The sequence below is a fragment of the Natator depressus genome, chromosome 16 (genome assembly GCF_965152275.1).
Source record: "Natator depressus isolate rNatDep1 chromosome 16, rNatDep2.hap1, whole genome shotgun sequence".
NCBI classification, from domain to species: Eukaryota; Metazoa; Chordata; order Testudines; family Cheloniidae; genus Natator; species Natator depressus.
Window position 1 is genome coordinate 9,112,192 of NC_134249.1, and position 17,523 is coordinate 9,129,714.

The 17,523-nt window shown below is 50.0% G+C and overlaps 1 protein-coding gene across 4 annotated transcripts in view; it reads right to left on the reverse strand.

Moving 5' to 3' along the window:
- The window catches only part of WHRN (whirlin), a 112,040-nt gene that overhangs the window by 75,790 nt on the left and 18,727 nt on the right, over positions 1 to 17,523 (reverse strand). For 3 of the 4 annotated variants that reach the window (XM_074974035.1, XM_074974034.1, XM_074974036.1), the window contains exon 2: positions 7,969 to 8,184. The exons of the other annotated variant lie outside the window; for it this stretch is intronic. In XM_074974035.1, coding sequence (XP_074830136.1) covers positions 7,969 to 8,184 — 216 coding nt within the window. The remainder of the gene's footprint in view (positions 1 to 7,968; positions 8,185 to 17,523) is intronic. 4 annotated transcript variants of the gene reach the window in all.

The window sequence follows — 17,523 nt, forward strand, 5'->3', positions numbered from 1 at the left end:
CCTTCTCCGGCTCCTACGCGTGGAGCAGCCCCCGACCCTCGGAGCGGGACCATGCGGCTGCTTCTAGGAGCTGCGTGGTGCAGCCCCTGACACAGCACCCCACGTGGAGCGCCGGAGCGGGCCTGAGCCCCAGACCCTGCTCCCCAGCAGGAGCTCGCAGGCCAGCTTGATTCGGCCCACGGGCTGTAGTTTGCCCACCCCAGCATAGGGCATCTTCTCCAGACATGCTGCAGCACTGTATGCTTAGACAAGCCCGTGGTGTTTGCAGGATCAACACGGCAACTTTCCTCTTCTCCCAAGCAAGGATGGAGACAATGAAAACGCCATAACAACATCTTCAGTAAGGAATAAGTCTTAGGTCGATATTGGTGAGATTTTTTTTGGTTGGTTTATACAGTTACCTGGAGATGGATTCAATATCTTTTAGAAAAGCATTTGCAGGCAGGACTTATTCCATACTAGATCAATTCTACATGTGACTGTGTTCCAGTTTTTAAAAGTTTCATATTCCTGATGTTATCTTGGTGACATTACTGCTAGAATACAATACAAATAAAGTTTTAAAAGACAGATAAGGTCCCATTCATACCAGGATAACTCTACTGACTTTAACAGGGTTATTACTGATTTACACCAGCATACAGGAGCAGAGGATCAGGCCCATCCACTTTGTATCTAATCGAATGCACCGTACATTTGGATGGGCAAAATTCAGATCTGAGAAAAACAGGTGAAAGGAAGAACCGAAAAAAAATCAAAAATTAATCTAACTAAAATTCTGCACACTTGATTGCCTCTAGTAATAACACTATTGTCAGCATTAGTGCTTTGGACATTATTATTTGGACTTGTAAAAAAAAAAGTCAGTGGAATGATTTTTTGTGGAAAATGCCTGCTTTCCTTTCAAACGTTTGATTTCTCATTGGAAAACCAATTCCCCTCCACCACCGAACAGCTGAATTTGCAGCTCAAAGCAGAAGCAAAAAATAATAAAAAGCCTGAACAAGAAGGAACTGTATCTTTCATGCTGCTAGGACATTGAGTGGGCAAGGACGACTAAGCATAACAAAAGATCCCCTGTGCAGAGCTTGCTTATTATAGAAATTTCTATTACCTTTTGAAACTTATGACTAACTCATCTCTGTGCGTGTTTACCTGCTTTAACCTTGTAAATAACTCTGATTTCCTTTTCCTAGTTAATAAATCTTTAGATAGATAGCCACTCTTATAATAAACTACAAACACTGTGGTTGGTGTGAGATCTAAGGTGCAATTGACCTGGGGTAAGTGACTGGTCCTTTTGCATTGGGAGTAACTTGAATAGTATTGTGATTTTTCATGTAAGGGACCATCTATCACAAAGGCAGCTTCCCGAGGTGACGAGAGATCAGAGTACCCAAGGAGACTGACTGACTCCATCTTATAGCGCCTAAGAAGTTCACACTGGATACTTGGTTGGTGAAATCTAACAGAACTCACAACCAATTTGGGGTTTGTGCCCTGCTTCTCACAGTCTGCCCTGAGGTTGGTACTTATGTTCTTGAGCCACTGCAGGACAGCCTGACCATTGGGGCAGAGCTTTGTTTAACTGCTAGGTCCATGATTTCTTGCCACGTGAGATGCTGACAGTGTGTGGTCAGGGTGACTTCTGCGAAGGCAAGATCTTGCTGGGAACGTTTAGCCATCCACTCAAGATGATGCGTATGATCTGGAGTTAGAAAACGTGAATCCAGATCCCTGTACCATGCAGCAAAGGGGACAAGACAGCCCTGAGAAAACAATGACCTAGTGCAGCCAAAGCAGCCCTCGTCAAAGAGACCATTGCTAGAAGGACCTGGGGCCAAATCTTCAGAAGAGTTCCGCACCCAACGTGCACCTGATGGGCTGAGCTCTTTAGAAGATCTGGCCTATGGGGCATATCAAGGCTTACAGGTTCTTCTTCTTCTCCCCCTTTTTCCCAGCTAACTGAGGTCAGGTCTCCAGATCAGTCTTTTCCAGGCTTCCCAGTCCAGCACTCGTTGCATATTCATTCCGTCCTTCCATCTATCCACCATTTTCTTGGCTTTCTTTTTCTTTGTCCACAAACTCTAGTCTCAATTGCTTCCTTAGCAGGCTGTCCTTCTTCCATTCTTCATACATGCCCATGCCACCTCAACTTCCTCTCTTGCAACTTCTCTCTCCTGCAGACCTTGATCTCACTCCTGGTGACATTATTCCACATATGGTCCAGCAAAGTCAACCCTCTCACTGCCCTCCAACATCTCATTTCAATAACTTCAGGTCTTCTCAAGTGGCTCTCTTTGGTCACTCAAGCCTCTGATCTATACAGAAGCACTAGTCTTGCTATGGTTTTGTCCAGTACCCCTTAAGAAGTCTGGGCATCTACTTATAATAAATCACTCCACTTATCTTGACCCAGACTTCCCCTACACTCAGAAGCCTTGCTTGCAGTTCTATGATAACGTCTCCATTTGCGGCTAACCAGCCCACAAGGTTCTGAAATGCAGAGAACTGATTTAGGCGCCAGCCCTCAATGCTGATATTCATCTGTCTTGGTTTTGCATAAGTCACCCATATGACTTCAGTCTTTTCTTTACTCCTTTTGAGGCCTTCATTTAGTTCCTGTTCCAGATGTCAATTGCCTGGAACAATTCTTCCTCACTATCAGTGGTCCGCTCAATATTGTCTGCATAGATCAACTTCATACCATTTTCTATTTGTATTTGCTTACTTATGCAGTCCATCACAATTCTGAATGGTAATGGACTAAGTGCTGATCCCTGGTGGAGACCAACCTTCACCACAAAACCCGCTGTTACACCAAAGGGCATCTGCACCTTTGCCATGGAACCGCCCTACAAACCCATCACCATCTGGACAAGGTCCTCCAGTGCCCCACAGAATCATCGCAGGGACACTAGCAGTCACCTATGTACTTTGTCTAAGGCTTTCTCCACGTTCAGGAACACAGCGACTGTGCTCAGTGTTCCCCTCCCATTTGCCACCAACTATCTAGCAATGAACGTACCATCTATTGTCCCTTTTCCTTTCCTAAAGCCAAACTACTCCTTTCCTAAAATGGGCTCTGCTATTTGGCAAATGCAACAAACTAGGATTCTCCATTTCAAGCTGTAGGACAGCAACTTAATTCCTCGGTACTTTGAACCGTTGTGTACACCACCTTTTCGTTTGTCTATTGGTACCAGTATGGACTTTCTCCGTGCTCTGGGCATTTTCTCCTCTTTTCAGACTATGCATGGGACTCACGCGAGCCGGCATATATCAAACTCTTTCAAGGCTTTGATCATTTCTGCTGTGACTTTGTCCGGACTTGCTGCTTTTCTGGGTGCCATCTTCAGCAATGCAGCCTTGACCTCTGCCTCCCACAGGTCATGAAAAGCCAGGATTGCTGGTTCACACAATGGCAGTGTAGCATATGAATGGTTCTCATCATTAAGCAGACCCTCATAATATTCTTGCTATCAGGTACGTACTAGCAGCCTGCCCCTTGCATCCTTCATAAATGAAGTGTCCACTCGGTCTTTCTTCCTTTTGTTTTTTGTCCGAACCATCACTTATATTTTCTTTTTGGGAAGCTGAGGGCAGATGTTCAACTCCTCATACAGCTCCTCTAAAGCTGGGTTTCTCGCCTGTCTTGACTGCAACATAATTTGCACAAATGTGGGCACATGCACCCACAAAACCATCCTTCTCCATACCTTTGACCCCATCACCCTCTCTCTCTCTCAGACACACGCATTCCTGCCTCTCCCCAGATTGGTTACACTGCTCCCACCCCCCCAATAGCAGCTGTTTCCATTTCAAGCCTTCCTTATAATGAACGCTCTCACCTACAGATAAATGAGCTTGTTAAACAGTGCTACAGACAGCTTCCTGCCGGGCACACAGAACAGAAGTGCCAGGGAAGAAAGCTGGCTGGGAACATTTCTACCCCGACAGGTGTGCGATGCCTGCTTGGACCTTGAGTTTAACCTTTCAAGAAGAGAAAACGACAGGAGCATCATTCCTATATTTAGCTACACCCCCTCCCTCTCCAGTTAACCTTCTGTTTTGCGTCAGATCTATCCCCAGGTCTAGGGCTGAATTCAGATCTCTAAACTGTTCTTCTCTTTCAAATGCCACTCATTCAAGACGTCTGAGTATTTATTCCCAGACATCTAGGCTAATTAGAAATGGAAGCGGGGGGGGGGGGGGATCTCCAACCCTTTCCAAGGATTTTAAAGCTGGCTAGACATCAGACACCACCCTAGGCTTCTGTCACTCCTGCCTGGCAGTGCTGAGCTATCCAGGGACATGGTGCATTTAATGACATTTTTAAGCAGGATAGCCACATTCATATGAAAGGCAGAGGCACAGCGTGGGTTAGGGCCTGATCCCAAGGGGAGTAGCTGAAAGCCAGTGGCTCCTGTTGAAATTGATGGGAGTTCCGGGTGCTTAGTACCTTTTGGGATCAGGTCCTGCAGTCTGGGACATGTTTTGAGAGCTCTGTGGTGCACGCTAAATCAGGGCAAAATGACTGGGATAATTCATCCCTTAAGTGCACCCTAGGACAAATGTTATTCCCCAAACACGCCAAAACAGCCTCCTCAAATTCTCTTGTAAGGTCGCACTCCCCTTCGCTCCCAACCGTGGCTATTGATCGATATAGTGCCGTCTGGCAGAGCGAGGCACCTCTCGGTAATCAGCCTGCCGGGCAGCACTGAATAAAATAAAGCATGCTATGGCCCAGGGCTTTCTTCCGCTCCACATATTGATGAGGCTTCAGGAGCAGATTTTTCTGCTTCGCTCAGAGGACAGCGTAACGGACATACCATACTCTGCACACTGGTGCTAAAAAGCATGAAAGGGTTGGCTTGCAAGGCAGGCGCTGAAAAGCTGGAGAGCTTTGGGGGAAAAGGAGCCCCACCCCCTTCCTTTGGCACTTTTAGCCTGCAGTCTCGCACAGCAGCGGGCCAGGCTTAGAGACAGCAGGCACGGAGGGCTCCGGCCTTCTGAGCATTTTGCGTTCATACAAAAGGAAGAAGAAGAAAGAGAAAGGAAAGGCAAGAGGAGAGTGACATGCATGAGAAACACTTCCAGGCTCCAACTTCAAAGAACCCAGGCCCACCCCCCTGGATCTATATGAAGGTGACACAAAGCAGGGAGGAGGGACACGACCAAACCAATCTCCCTCCACAATGGCTGGTTTTCTCTTCTCCTTATATGAAAATAACAGCTCCCTTCTCCCTTGGGGCCGGCCTGACTATTTCATCAGTGAAGCAAAACATCTTGTCCCTTCACAGATTTTTCTTTCCACCACCCGGAGAGGTGCTAGCACACAGGTGCCTCTTCTCACATCAGGCTGTGCTAACAGCCTCTTGGGTGAGCAGTCAAAGAGCCTGGAACTGTTAAAGCAATCGAGGAGAAACCTCAGCCTGAGTGGTTAGAGGCCTATCAAGGCCCAAGCAGCACTGGGCCTCAGAGCTGGGTCAATTGACTCAGGCTTGTGGGGCTGAAAATAGCTCTGTAGGCATTCCCCTTTGGGCTGGGGCCTGGTCGCTGAGACCCTCCCTCCCTCACTGGCTTCTTGCTCCAGCTGCAGCCCGGGCTCTGGAACATCCGCACTGCTCTTTTTAGTCCTACAACCCCAGTCAGCTGACCCAGGCTATGAGACAAATCTCCGTGGGTTTTTCTTTGCAGTGTAGACATAGCCTTAGAATTGCTCCACAAATAACAATGCTTCCACGGGTCACCGAGTGAATGGGTCTCCCATGCACTGACATCAATAGATACAGTAGCTGGATAGGTAGTCCTATCTAATAGAAAGATACTCATCTGTATGTCTGTCCAGCCACACATATGTCCCTCAACATCATTGTAGTGTCTGAGCACCACAGTCCCAGCAAACTGAAGATGGCAATGCTTCACCAGCTTTCTTCCATGGGTAACGCCGATGCCCCTGGGTGGGTCGGTGTTAATGGGGATCAAAGCTGGGACCTCTGGATCTTAATGTGCAAGCCTCTACTGCCTGAGCTAAGACAGCCACGTCTTAGCCCAGGCTATAGCAGGTTCATCGATCTGCCGCTGGCCTAACGCTCTAGAGGGGGACATGGCTTACACGTCTCCTGAGACTCAGAAGGATGGAGAGGAAACATCTGACTCCCCTGGGACCAGGCAGTTCTGCACATGTGCATCCAACATTGGCTTCCTTTCAAACATTTCTCGTTTCAAGAGGGCGTGGACCCAGGATGTCTGTCTCTGATCCCAGCTTTGCTAGGAGCCTGATCCAACAGCCACTAAAGTCAACAGTAGTTGGACCAGTTGCTGTCCTGCTGTGAGTCCTTGTGCAAGCCACTCCATCTCACTGTGCCTCTGTTTCCTCATCTGCAAAGTGGATAGAATACCTCCTTCAGAGGGGAGCCATGAGGTTTCCGGCTCGTAAAGTGTTTTGAGACCTTTATCTGTAAGGCGCTATGGAAGCACAAAGCATTATTTCAAATCTCAGCCACTAAATACTTTTTTTTTTTACACCAGAAAAGATAGACAATGAAGGCAAAACCAAGTTGGGTCGATACACTTTCCCCCCACCAAGCCCTGACTCCTATGCTTTCTGTTTTGAGGACTGTCTGGGAGCTGGACGAGAGAGGAAAAGAAGTAGAGGAGCAAAAAGGATGAGAGAAGAGGTAGGATTAAGTGAGAGAAAGAGGAAAAATACAAAGGTGTGAAAGAGGAAAGGAAGTTTGGAATAAGTCAATTTCCCTTCCTCCCCGCTCTCTCCACTCACACCCATGCATACAAGGTTGTGTCCAAAATTCACCCCTTCCTGGGAATTATGGTTAAGTTACAAGCCTTTGCTTGGCTTCTTCCTAGATCTTCTATGTTTGTCCCCAATTCCCTCTAAGAGCCATGACCCTGGATGGGAGTTTATGAGCCTCCCCATATCTGGCTGTCATGTGAGTCAGCCACATAACCCTGCCTCTCGCCACAGAGTCCTAAACCCACATCCCTTGATAGAGAAGAAAAGCAGATGAGAGGTGCTATTTGGAGAGAAAAATCCTGAAGTTCTTACTCAGGCTTTTTCCAGCCTTTATCCAGGCAAGACTCCCACTGAAGCCCCCCCCGCCCCAAGGTTTTGGCATTTGGCCCAAAATTAAATGGTGAAAAACCCCCAAGAAGGATCCAAGATGGAAGGAAAGCAGCAATAAGTCCTTTTGCTATACAACCATCAGAAGAACCATGCCCCAAACCACCACAAGAGAGGCCAGTGTGGATTTTTTCCTATTAATCAGATTTGTTATTAACATCAGAGTTAATGGTCAGCATGGGAAACATCACAGAAACAGGTTCTGGTCTGATCAACTGCTTCCCAGCTGCAAGTGCCACTGACAGTCCTATTTGCATCTGAAAGAGCCTTGTTTCCATCTCCAGTTCAGGAAGGGTGTTGACGCTTTGATGTTCAAAACCACCTCCTATTCTAAAAGCCTGTAAGAAGGGCCTCATTTTCTATTCCATTCTATTGAATCCGGTTATATTTTGTCAGGGCCTTGCTGGCTTCATTCCCATTCAGTTCTGCATGATTCTGCCATTACAAGGACCTAGAAGATGGAGCTGAAACTAAAATCTAGACAGAAAAATCACACAGAGGTGTTTTCTGGGCATCACCTGGAGAGTCAAGAGAACAAAGCTGTGAATTTGGGGAACGGATCAGAGACCTGGGGGTCCTCTTCTCCATCACCCTGCCCACTTCTGTAGTCATTTGTACCACTGCAAAGTGAATGCAAAACACCTTGGAAGCATTCTGCACTATGCATGGTACAGGGCAATGGCACAGGACCTAGAGAAGCAAAGGGCCAGCCCTTGTTCTCGTAAGAACCGATGGAAGATGGAATGACAGAGTGGAGGGGGCTTGAACTTCCGTGACAAGAGGAGATGAGGCCCCAGGGCTTTGAATTTCTCCCCCACACTCACCTTTTTCTCATCCCCCTCTTGCAGAAGCTGCAGGTGACTCCTCTTCTCGCCGTCCTTCCGCAGGGAGCTGCTCTGATGCTGAGGCAGGCCCATGGGCGGGGACGCGCTCCGCCCCTGGGGATCCACCCAGGTGTAAATGTGATTGGTGACATAGCCCCCAGGGATCCGCCCAACTGAATGAACTGACAGGTTCAGCTTCTTGGAGCCTTTCAGAGCCTGTGAGACAGTCCGGGAGAAAAAAGGAATTAATTCCAGAGCCCAAGGGAAAGAACAGCAATTAACGCTAATGGAATTTCAATAATGCCAAAGCTTTGCTTTTCTATGGAACCGTTCATCTGGTGATCTCCAAGAACTTTACAAACATGGATGGAGCAAGCCTCACAAATCCATGAAACTGATACAGAACTCAGGATCTCTGAACCCTCTGCTGAAATGCAGCCACTTCCGGGGTAGATCACAACAGCTGTTTAATAGCCCACATTGTCCCTATAGGACAAGCAGCAAAGAAGAGCTCATAACAACTTGAAACTGCAGCAGGGTCAGAGGGAAGCATGTTGGAATGAGGATAGGACACTGGAGTTAACTCTAATTCTTATGCAAAGCACCAGGGGATTGAGAATGATCTCACATGGGCAGGATGCTGTATTCTGTCTAATGTAACTGTGGGTACCAGATGGGTCTCCTGAGTTGCAGGCAAGTGCCCTAACCACTGGACCATCCTTCCTCTGCAATATTTGCATCCGGATCTACTGTATGCTCTTGCCATAGTTGAGGAGCAGCCACACACTGTTACCCAGAGTTACATTAGGCAGGGTGCAAATGCTTTAGAGGAGATATATTTCCATGTCTCTGGGCATAATCCAACCCCTACAGCATGGGGTTAGGAAGCAGCTCCTCTGATAGGCAGGCTATTCCATACTCATGCACTAGGGGTTTTCTTTTCTTGCACCTTCCTCTGAAGCAGCTGGGTCTGGCCTCTGCCAGAGCCAGGCTCTCAGGGGACAGGGACCATGGGTCTGGCAATTCCCCAGGCCTGCTCACCCCAAATTCCCCACGCCATCCTCACCACATCCCAACCGCAGGACTCCTCCAGTCGTCCAGGACAGGGGATCTCTGCTGCTCAGGAGCAGCCTAGGACTGACCCAGGTCTGGAGACGGAGCCATTTCTCCTCCTTGGGAAAGAAGGCCAGACCAGGACAGGGCGACATGATCGACAGGGACTGGCGCTTGTGGAAACCTGCCCTGCCTCTGCCGAGACCATTGAAGACAATTGGAAAGATTCCCATTGACTTCACTGGGCTTTGGACCAGGCCCATGAATGAGAACCTCAGTCTCAGGTGCCATTCGTTACCGTACGCCTCCCAAGCACAAATAGTCAATTAACATGTGCAATAATTAGTTAAAAAACCTCCACCCCACCCTGAGGGGACCAGGAGATCCAGCGGGGCCTGTTTCCCCTCTGGCAGGTACTGCAAAGGGCGGACGGACGTTCTGTAGTTAAATGTCATGTAATTAACACTAGGGAGCTCGACCAGCTGCTCACAGGGCTCAGTAACAGCGAGGCAGCTCAGCGTTCACAAGTGGCCAGTGGCTGCGTTGCTGGTTTAACATACATATGCCTGTGGGGCAGACACAGCAGATGCTCACCTTGAATGGGTGGCAGGGAGCGTGTGCCAAGGAGCCCAGGGCGTAGAAGGGGCTTGGGCAGCGCCTGGGGCAGCAGCAGGGCTGGGGGCAGCTGGTGGGGCAGGCATTCGCCTTGGCCCCAGAGATGCACAGCAGACTGAGGAAGGGGACCAGTCAGGGCACCTGGAGCTTCAAGGTATCCCCCACACCCCAGCCCCAGGCACTCACAGCAGCTGCCTGCCCAGATCCCGCTGCTGCTTTCGTGCAGCTGGCAGCGGCAGCCGCCCCCACCCAGAGGAGACAGCCTTCCCACCAGCCCAAAATGGCACAGATCTGCCTTGCTGCCCCTTCCCTGCCCAGCCCAGCTCCAGGCCCCCACTTCCAGGTGTTGAGGGAGTTAGACCAGAAGAGAAGGGGGCCCAGGCTGCCCCACCTCAGATACTCTCCAGGTTCAGAGGACATATTGTGGGGGCAGAAAAAAAATAGATCACTCCTCCCCCGACAATGTTTCTGTGACTGGGATGCTCGCCCCCACCCTCCTCCTGGTTCTTCCACCCGTGTTTGGGGGCCAAGTCTCCCTGATGAAACTAAGTGAAGCACCGTGCCTGGGGTGGGGACTTCCCAAGAGGTGCTGGTGTTGGCTGCTCTCAGATCCAGGAAATGGGATTAGATAAACACCTGCACTGATCGGGTGGGGCATTTCCGATGCTCCCCCTGCAAGCAGATCCCCATGTCGGCTGCAGAGAGGAAGCCCTGGATCCAGCACATCACCCATTCCCTGATTCCCAAGCTTCACCACGGTAGCCATTGGCTGCAAGTTACCTCCAGCCCACTCAGGGAGTTTAAGGGAAGCGTCACTGAGATTGGCCACCACTGCAACCCCGCTCCAGACACGTGCTGCCACTCCCAGTCCCAGTTAAGAAGGTTTATTCTTTTGCAGCAAAGGTTAAACAAACAACCAGAGAGCAGCCTTAAGCCAGCACCTGGTCCCCAGGCTTCAGGGCCACCCCTCCCAGGGGTCTCTGACACTCCAGCTGCTGGCAGCTTCCGAGCCTCAGACTTGGAGCAGCAGACCCAGGGCTGCTTCTCTAAGCCCTCCCTTGCTCCAGGGACTCCCCACAGGAATTGGCCTTTGTAGCCCAGGGCTTTGTTTATCTCAGTCCTCCTCTCAGCTGCCTCCTAGCAGCCATTCATAGACCCAGGTGTAACACAGCCCTCCTTAATTAGCTGGATTAGGCTCACACGCTCCAGTCTGGGGCACTGGGCTCAGGCTATCCACAGAGACAAGCTACCCTGTGATGGGGAGGAGCTTTTGTGCCCGCCCACTTCCCAACACCCAATAGGGAGCTACCCTGTGACAGGAAGTCTTTAAAAACAATGCACGCCCTTGGATCAATGGCAGTGACTTCTAAAGCCAGCAGTCTGCTCAGGGGCTGCACCACCACCTCCACCCCGACAGGTACCTACTGAGAGAGCTGAGGGTCCAAACATGAATCCACCCTGGCTTTGCCTTAGCAGTGAGTGCCCTGTCCCGAGCAAGGAATATAATCAAAAATAATACCTGACAGCTGTATAGTATTGTACAAGCATCAGCTAATTAATGTGGCTCATGAACTAGTTGATCTGTTCTGTATGAGCTAACATCCAAGCCAGAAGACCAAGAGAACAGATTTAAAAATTTTATTAAAGTTAATGTTTAAAATCAAATTTACAAAAGTTAAGAGGGAAGGTACTGTACATCTGGGGTATCTACACTGCAAAAACCCCCAAACAAAACAAAACAAAACACACACACGCACCCCTCGGCAGCAAGTTTCGGAGCCCAGGTCAACTGACTCAGGTTTGTGCTATGGGCTAAAAGGAGCGGTGTAGCTGCTCCTGCTCGGGGAGGGGCCAAGGCTCTGAAACCCAGTGAAGGGGGAGGGTCTCAGAGCCCAGGCTCCAGATCCACTTTCCTCCTCTACTAACCAGTAACAAAGCTCTGAAACCAGCAAGCCCCAGATGGGTGACGGAGGCCCTGAAAACATGCCGCAAAGACTCAGAATGTGAAGGATGCATGGAAAAACCCCATAGCACTCAGCCTACAGTGATTTTTTTTGAAGCAGAATAAAAACGCTAAGATAACAGCCCTACAACAGAGAATGTAACAGAAAATGAGACTGTCAGTCATTGTTTTAACCAACCTATAAAACATAAGAATTATTGCCCTGCTATTCAGTCCTACAGCGAGTGTCGAAACAACTTACAGAAAGGGTCGTGTTCTCTATTAAATGCTACAGGGTTTTAGAGCAATTTCTTTAGAACCCTGTTACATTTCTGTATTCTACAGAACACTGTTCATTTCAGCAGAGACAACAAGCCACGGCCAGCAAGGTCTTTTCCTTGCAGAGGACTATACCAAGTAATCACAAATAAATGCAAAAGAGCAGGAAAACAAGCAGAGGTGGTTTTGTCTAGTGGACAGGCCACCAGGTTGGGAATCAGGAGACCCTGCGTTCTGTTCCCTGCTCTACTGCATGACTGGCTAATGGCTTCACCCCCCCCCCCCCGCCCTCCGTTTTCCCCTCCCGCCTTTGTCTGTCTTATATATTAGAGCGTAAACTCGAACTGGGTCTCACACAGCCATGCTGTCCACACTGCACTCCACAGACCTTCTGACTCTGGTCTGCAGCTTGAGAGACGTCCACACTGAAAAATGACAAGGCTTGGACCGGAGTCACAGAAGGACTCGGGCTCTCACCCACTGCCCTAGCAGGGTCTTAGGATTCAGGTCCTGAGTCCTTGTTGACCTGAGTAAGCACGGGTTTAGTGTGCAGTGTAGACATACCCGTAGGGGCAGCCAGAGATTGTCTCTTATTCGGTGTTCATACAGCCCCTAGCACATATTTGTTACCACAGAGCCGAGCACCATGGGGCCTTGAACTTGGTTTCTAGGTGCTACTGTTACTTAATGTTAAGAAAGAGAAAAACTCCTCACCGGAGGGTCAGCTCAGACTGATGACCCTGGCTGTGCAGCCCACCCTTCCCCAGTGCATTCTTCTCCATCTGTCTCCTAAGCATCCATCCCAAAGGGCCTGATTCCCCAGCACCCTAACCAGCACTGAGAGCCAAGCTTCACACCCAGAATTAGTGCAAGCTGGTGCAGGGATGAATCCTTCCCCAGTCCTTCCTCTAATCGCCTGTGCAAAGGAAGGGGGAAGCTAAGCTGAAGTTAACCCCTGATTTGTCATGCGGCAGGTCCTGCCTGGCAACAGTGAGCCTAGAGAGAACCTGAGCTCGCCTGAGAAAGCTTGCCCAACCATTGGCGTGACCTCGGTCAGGTTCCCAGCCGCACCACGCCTGGCCTTGGTCTGACACGAGCCCGTACAGCCGTGACATTGCAACACATGTAGGAGATAAAAATGCCAGAAAAGGCAGTGGGGGAACCGGGGTGGGAGCCTGTGGGGAGGAACAATCATGACCATTGCCGGTGGGAGGAGATGAGTGAAGGGGTGGCTCTTCCCTTCCTTCTGAGCTACCTGTCAGCCCCTGGCAGAGTGGGAACACCAGGGGAGCTGCTCTCGGAAAGCTCGGTAAACAGTTTGAGAGGCTGAGCGGCCGGAGATTCACAAGGTACTTTTAAGGTCCCCCTGGTGTTCCTTTGACCGCCCTGCCGGGGAAATGGAATCTCAATTAACGGCCAGATGTTTTATGTATGAAGCTGGCAGCAGAAACTCTGGGAGGCTTGGAAAGTGAATGCAGAGACCTGCAAGGCAGCGGCAGGGAGTGGAAACGGAGGCACGGTCTGTCACCAGGCCCCTGCAGGCGGCTTTCCAGAGCAGCTCTCCCAACGGAATAGGCCATGACAGGATGGCGGCTGTGGGACCCAATTCATCCATGTGACCGAGCTGAAACAAGCACAGGGCCTGAGGATGCCTCAAGCCACCTTTGCTCCTTCCTTATTCTGGAGCCTCGGGTGGCCCTATCGTACCCGGCCGCTCATGGCCACAAGCAGCTGTTATATAGCAGTTCACCGACCATGCCTGTGGTTCCTCCGGAACGGCTCCAACATCCGCCCCGCCCGCCGCCGCCAGGGACTGCCGGGAACCCTTGTGCTGTCTCTGTAAGGATCTGCCCGACACTGGGGGAATTCCCCAGGATCTGGCTCTGCCAGGCTCACCGCCCTTTGCACCAACAGAGCTGGCACAAAGGGGCTGTGGGCCAGCTGCCCGCCCAGTGCACCATCAATAGAGGGGCCCCTCTGAACAGCCCAGCACTATGGGGCCCTGACACAAGTGCCCTGCAGTGACCAGCACAGGGACAGTTATACAGCCCCACCTAGCATGGCCCAAAGCTACGGCCACAGCTCGCAGGGGAGGCAGAGGAGAGATCCAGGAGCAGGAAGAGGACAAGGACCTGCCAGGCAGCAAGGGTCTGGAAGTGAGAAGATGGCATATTTTAAAGGGATTAGAGCTGACTAGTGGATCCTGTCCTCATTTATCTCCAGTTTATTCTCTCACACACCCATCACTGTGAGGCAGGGCAGTGCTGTTATCCCCATTTTACAGATGGAGAACTGAGGCACGGGATAGATTAAGTGACTTGCCCATGGTCACACAGACAGTCTGTGGCTGAGCAGGAACTGAACCCAAGACTTGAGTCCTAGCCCAGTGCCTTGTCTACTAGACCATCCTTCCTACCCCTCAGCCAGGGGTTTGAATGCGCTGGAAGCAATCACCGAGACATACAAATCCCAGCTCTGGGGGCAGGTGACCTATCCAGTTATGTTGGTAGTTGGGGTTGGTTTTTGCTCCAACAAAGAAAGAATTAGAAACAAATATAAGGGAAAGAAATTGACTCTGTAATCCTGACATTGCATTTGCTACATCTAAGCAGCCACATCTAATGGGATGCCGGCGTAGTTTCCACTCGAATACTGATGAAATGGCTCCATTTGTCTTTAACTTCACAGTAAAGGGGCTGCTGGAACTTTGCCCTTCGCTCACAAAATGCTCCTGTCTCAGCTTTTAAAAACAATTGGTTACTTACTTCAAACTGCAGCATCAGGCAGGGAAGTTAATCACCAGCGACAGCAGATAACGAGCCCCCTCTACCACCATCAACTGTGGCTAGAAATCACGTATGCCGGCTACCCAAACTAGATCTTTTCTGCCACAAAGATAACATTTACCTGCCAGCTACATTTCTTCCTCCGAGCTGGTCCCAGCTCCCACCCCCAGCCTATGCTCTGGTGAGCTTGGAGGCAGGCAGGAGGCCTCCTAAGGCCCTCAGTGGGATGGAGTCCCAGCTCCAGCAGCCCCTGTCACTCCTTCCGTAGCAGTAGCTTCATAGCAAACCACCGCCCCCTCCTGCACCCTGTTGTACTAGGGGCTGGGCAAACATGTGTGAAGAGACAGTCCCTCCCTCAGCGAGGGTATAACCTACATTGGCAAGATGGACAAAGGGAGGGAGGGGAAAATGAGACAGGAAATTGCCCAAGGTCACGCAACAGGTCACTGGGCAAGCTGGGAATAGAAGCCTGGCCTCCTGGCTTGATGCCCCTTCTGTTAGACCATGCCGTCTACAGACTGGGTTCAAATAATCCTAGCAAGAACCCTGAACATCTCTGTGGTGGGGCGGTGCCCCACACCCTGAGAAGAAGGGCTGAACCAGGCCAGAGAGGCTGCGCAGACCTGCAGCAGCCAATCAGAGAAGGCCTGGGGAGAGCCAATCAGGGCTGGCCTAGGCCCTGTATAAAGGCTGCCTAGCAAAGAGTAGGGCAATCTGTCCCTGGTGGTCAAGGGAGGAGGACTGGGTCCTGAGCTGAAAGGTAGCACCTTGGACAGAGCAGCGCTGGGGAACAGTAAAAGGAGCTGGGGAGCTCTGGCCAAGGAAAACCCTACGCTGCCGGCCTAGCTACCAAGGGCCAGGCAGGTGCATAGGGCCAAAGGGAAAGCGGCCCAGGGACAATAGCAGGGCAAGGAGAGAGAAGGAGGGCAGAGAGGCTGCTGCTAGAGGGTCCCTGGGTTGGGACCCAGAGTAGCAGGTGGACCTGGGTCCCTCCCCCTTGTACTACACCTGGCTGAAGAGGAGTGTGCCCTGGTCCAGGCTGTGGCTGGCCCCTGTGATGAAGGGCTAGACTCTGAGGCTGCAGCTGGCCACTACAGCAGGTGCAGATGGTAGACTGCTGATAATGGAAGGGGGCTAGACTGGAGCAGTGGGCACTGCCAGAGAGCAGCGTCCTGAAGAGGATGCTGCTGAGCAAGGAGCTATGCGGGTCCAGATGCCAGCAGGGTGAGATGGATGGGACACCACCAGCAGAGGGCACCCTGCAGAGGATAGCGCTAATTCCCAGGTGCCAGCGGGAGGTGCTGCAGTGGTGAGTCCCAACCCCCATCACAAGCTCTATGGAGTCTTGTTCTGCAGGTAAAACTGCATCTCTGTTCTCACGTGCCCCTGTCTGACACCATTCAATTCATGGGGGTCCATGGGTGCAACTGAGGGTAGAATATGGCTCTGGATGTCGAGATTATTTATCTGTCAATCAGACCAGGTGTGCAGCTTGTATGCATCCTGCCATCTCACACAGATACTCTTCTAATGCCATAGGACAAAAGGTGAGTTAATGATTGTCCGAGATCCCTCCTGACATGTATGGGCTCATGCCAGAATCTTTATTTTAAATTCAGATTTATTGGGTTAATATCCTTTCCAAAAATTAAAGGTCATTGCAACAATAAACCTTTCATAGAAACACATGACATTAGAAAAATAGGAAGCTAAATTTATATACTGCCTGAAGGATCCCAAAGCCGTGTATTAAATGTGTTGATATTTATGTGAGTAACTGTGTGAGTGCAATAAATCACTTCATGCACCACTGAAATGCAGCCACCTCTGGAGTAGAACATGGCGGCTGTTTAAGAATGTCCAGCAACACTATGCACCCGTTGAGGAAAGGAAGAGAAGAATACCATATCCTATTAAAAGGTTTGGTGGGGTTTTTTTTGTTTTTGTTTTTCCTCCTGGAAAACAGACCCATAGGGGTTCTCATTGAAGAATGCACATAGGCATGTGCTTAACTTTAAGCATGTGCTGAAGTCCCACTGTCCTCAAGAGGAAGTCAACAGGAGCTTAAGCACATGCTGGGAAAGTGCATTCATAGATTCATTAGATTGTGCCAACTTGGAAAGCATTTTTATGCAGCTATTTCACAAAATATTCTATCTGGAAATGCCTCAACCATCTGCAGTATGGAGCTATAAAATACACATATTAATAAACAATAGTAACTTTGCAAGTGGATAAATATACCAGGGACTAAACTCAATCCTGGACACAGCTCTGTTGCAGTCAATAATTACACTAGAGATGAGTTTGACCCTAGGGTTTCATCTCTGGGGACAAATCCATCTTTTTATATAAGTCACAAGTCAAAATAGTTCGGGGGGGATCTCCTCCATAAATCCCTAAAGGAATGTGTCCACACTGGCAAGCCACAGCCCAATTCCCTGCTTAAGACAGGGCTCAAAAGTGGAAGAGTAAGATAAGGTGCTACAGGATCCAGATGCCTTTAGCTAGGTGTCTATGTTAGGACACAAAGGCATTGGTCAGAGCAGCTTGGATTATTATTCTCTATGCTACAGTCATGCCTAGAGGCCCCAAGCGAGACCAGGGCTCCACTGGACAAGATGCTGCAAAAGCACTTAGAGTATGTCTACACTGTAATCAGGAGATGTGATTGCTAGTGGCACAGGTTAGACACTCAAGGATGCACCCAGGATCCTAGGCAGGTCCTGTTGCTGTTCGAGTTAGCTACACTGAAGTTAGCTAGGGCATGTCTACATGTGCTCCAATCACCCTTCCCGATGGCAGAGTAGACATACCCGTCCCTGCCTCAAAGAGTTTACAGTCTCAATAGACAAGAGGAACAAAGTAAGTATTATTATC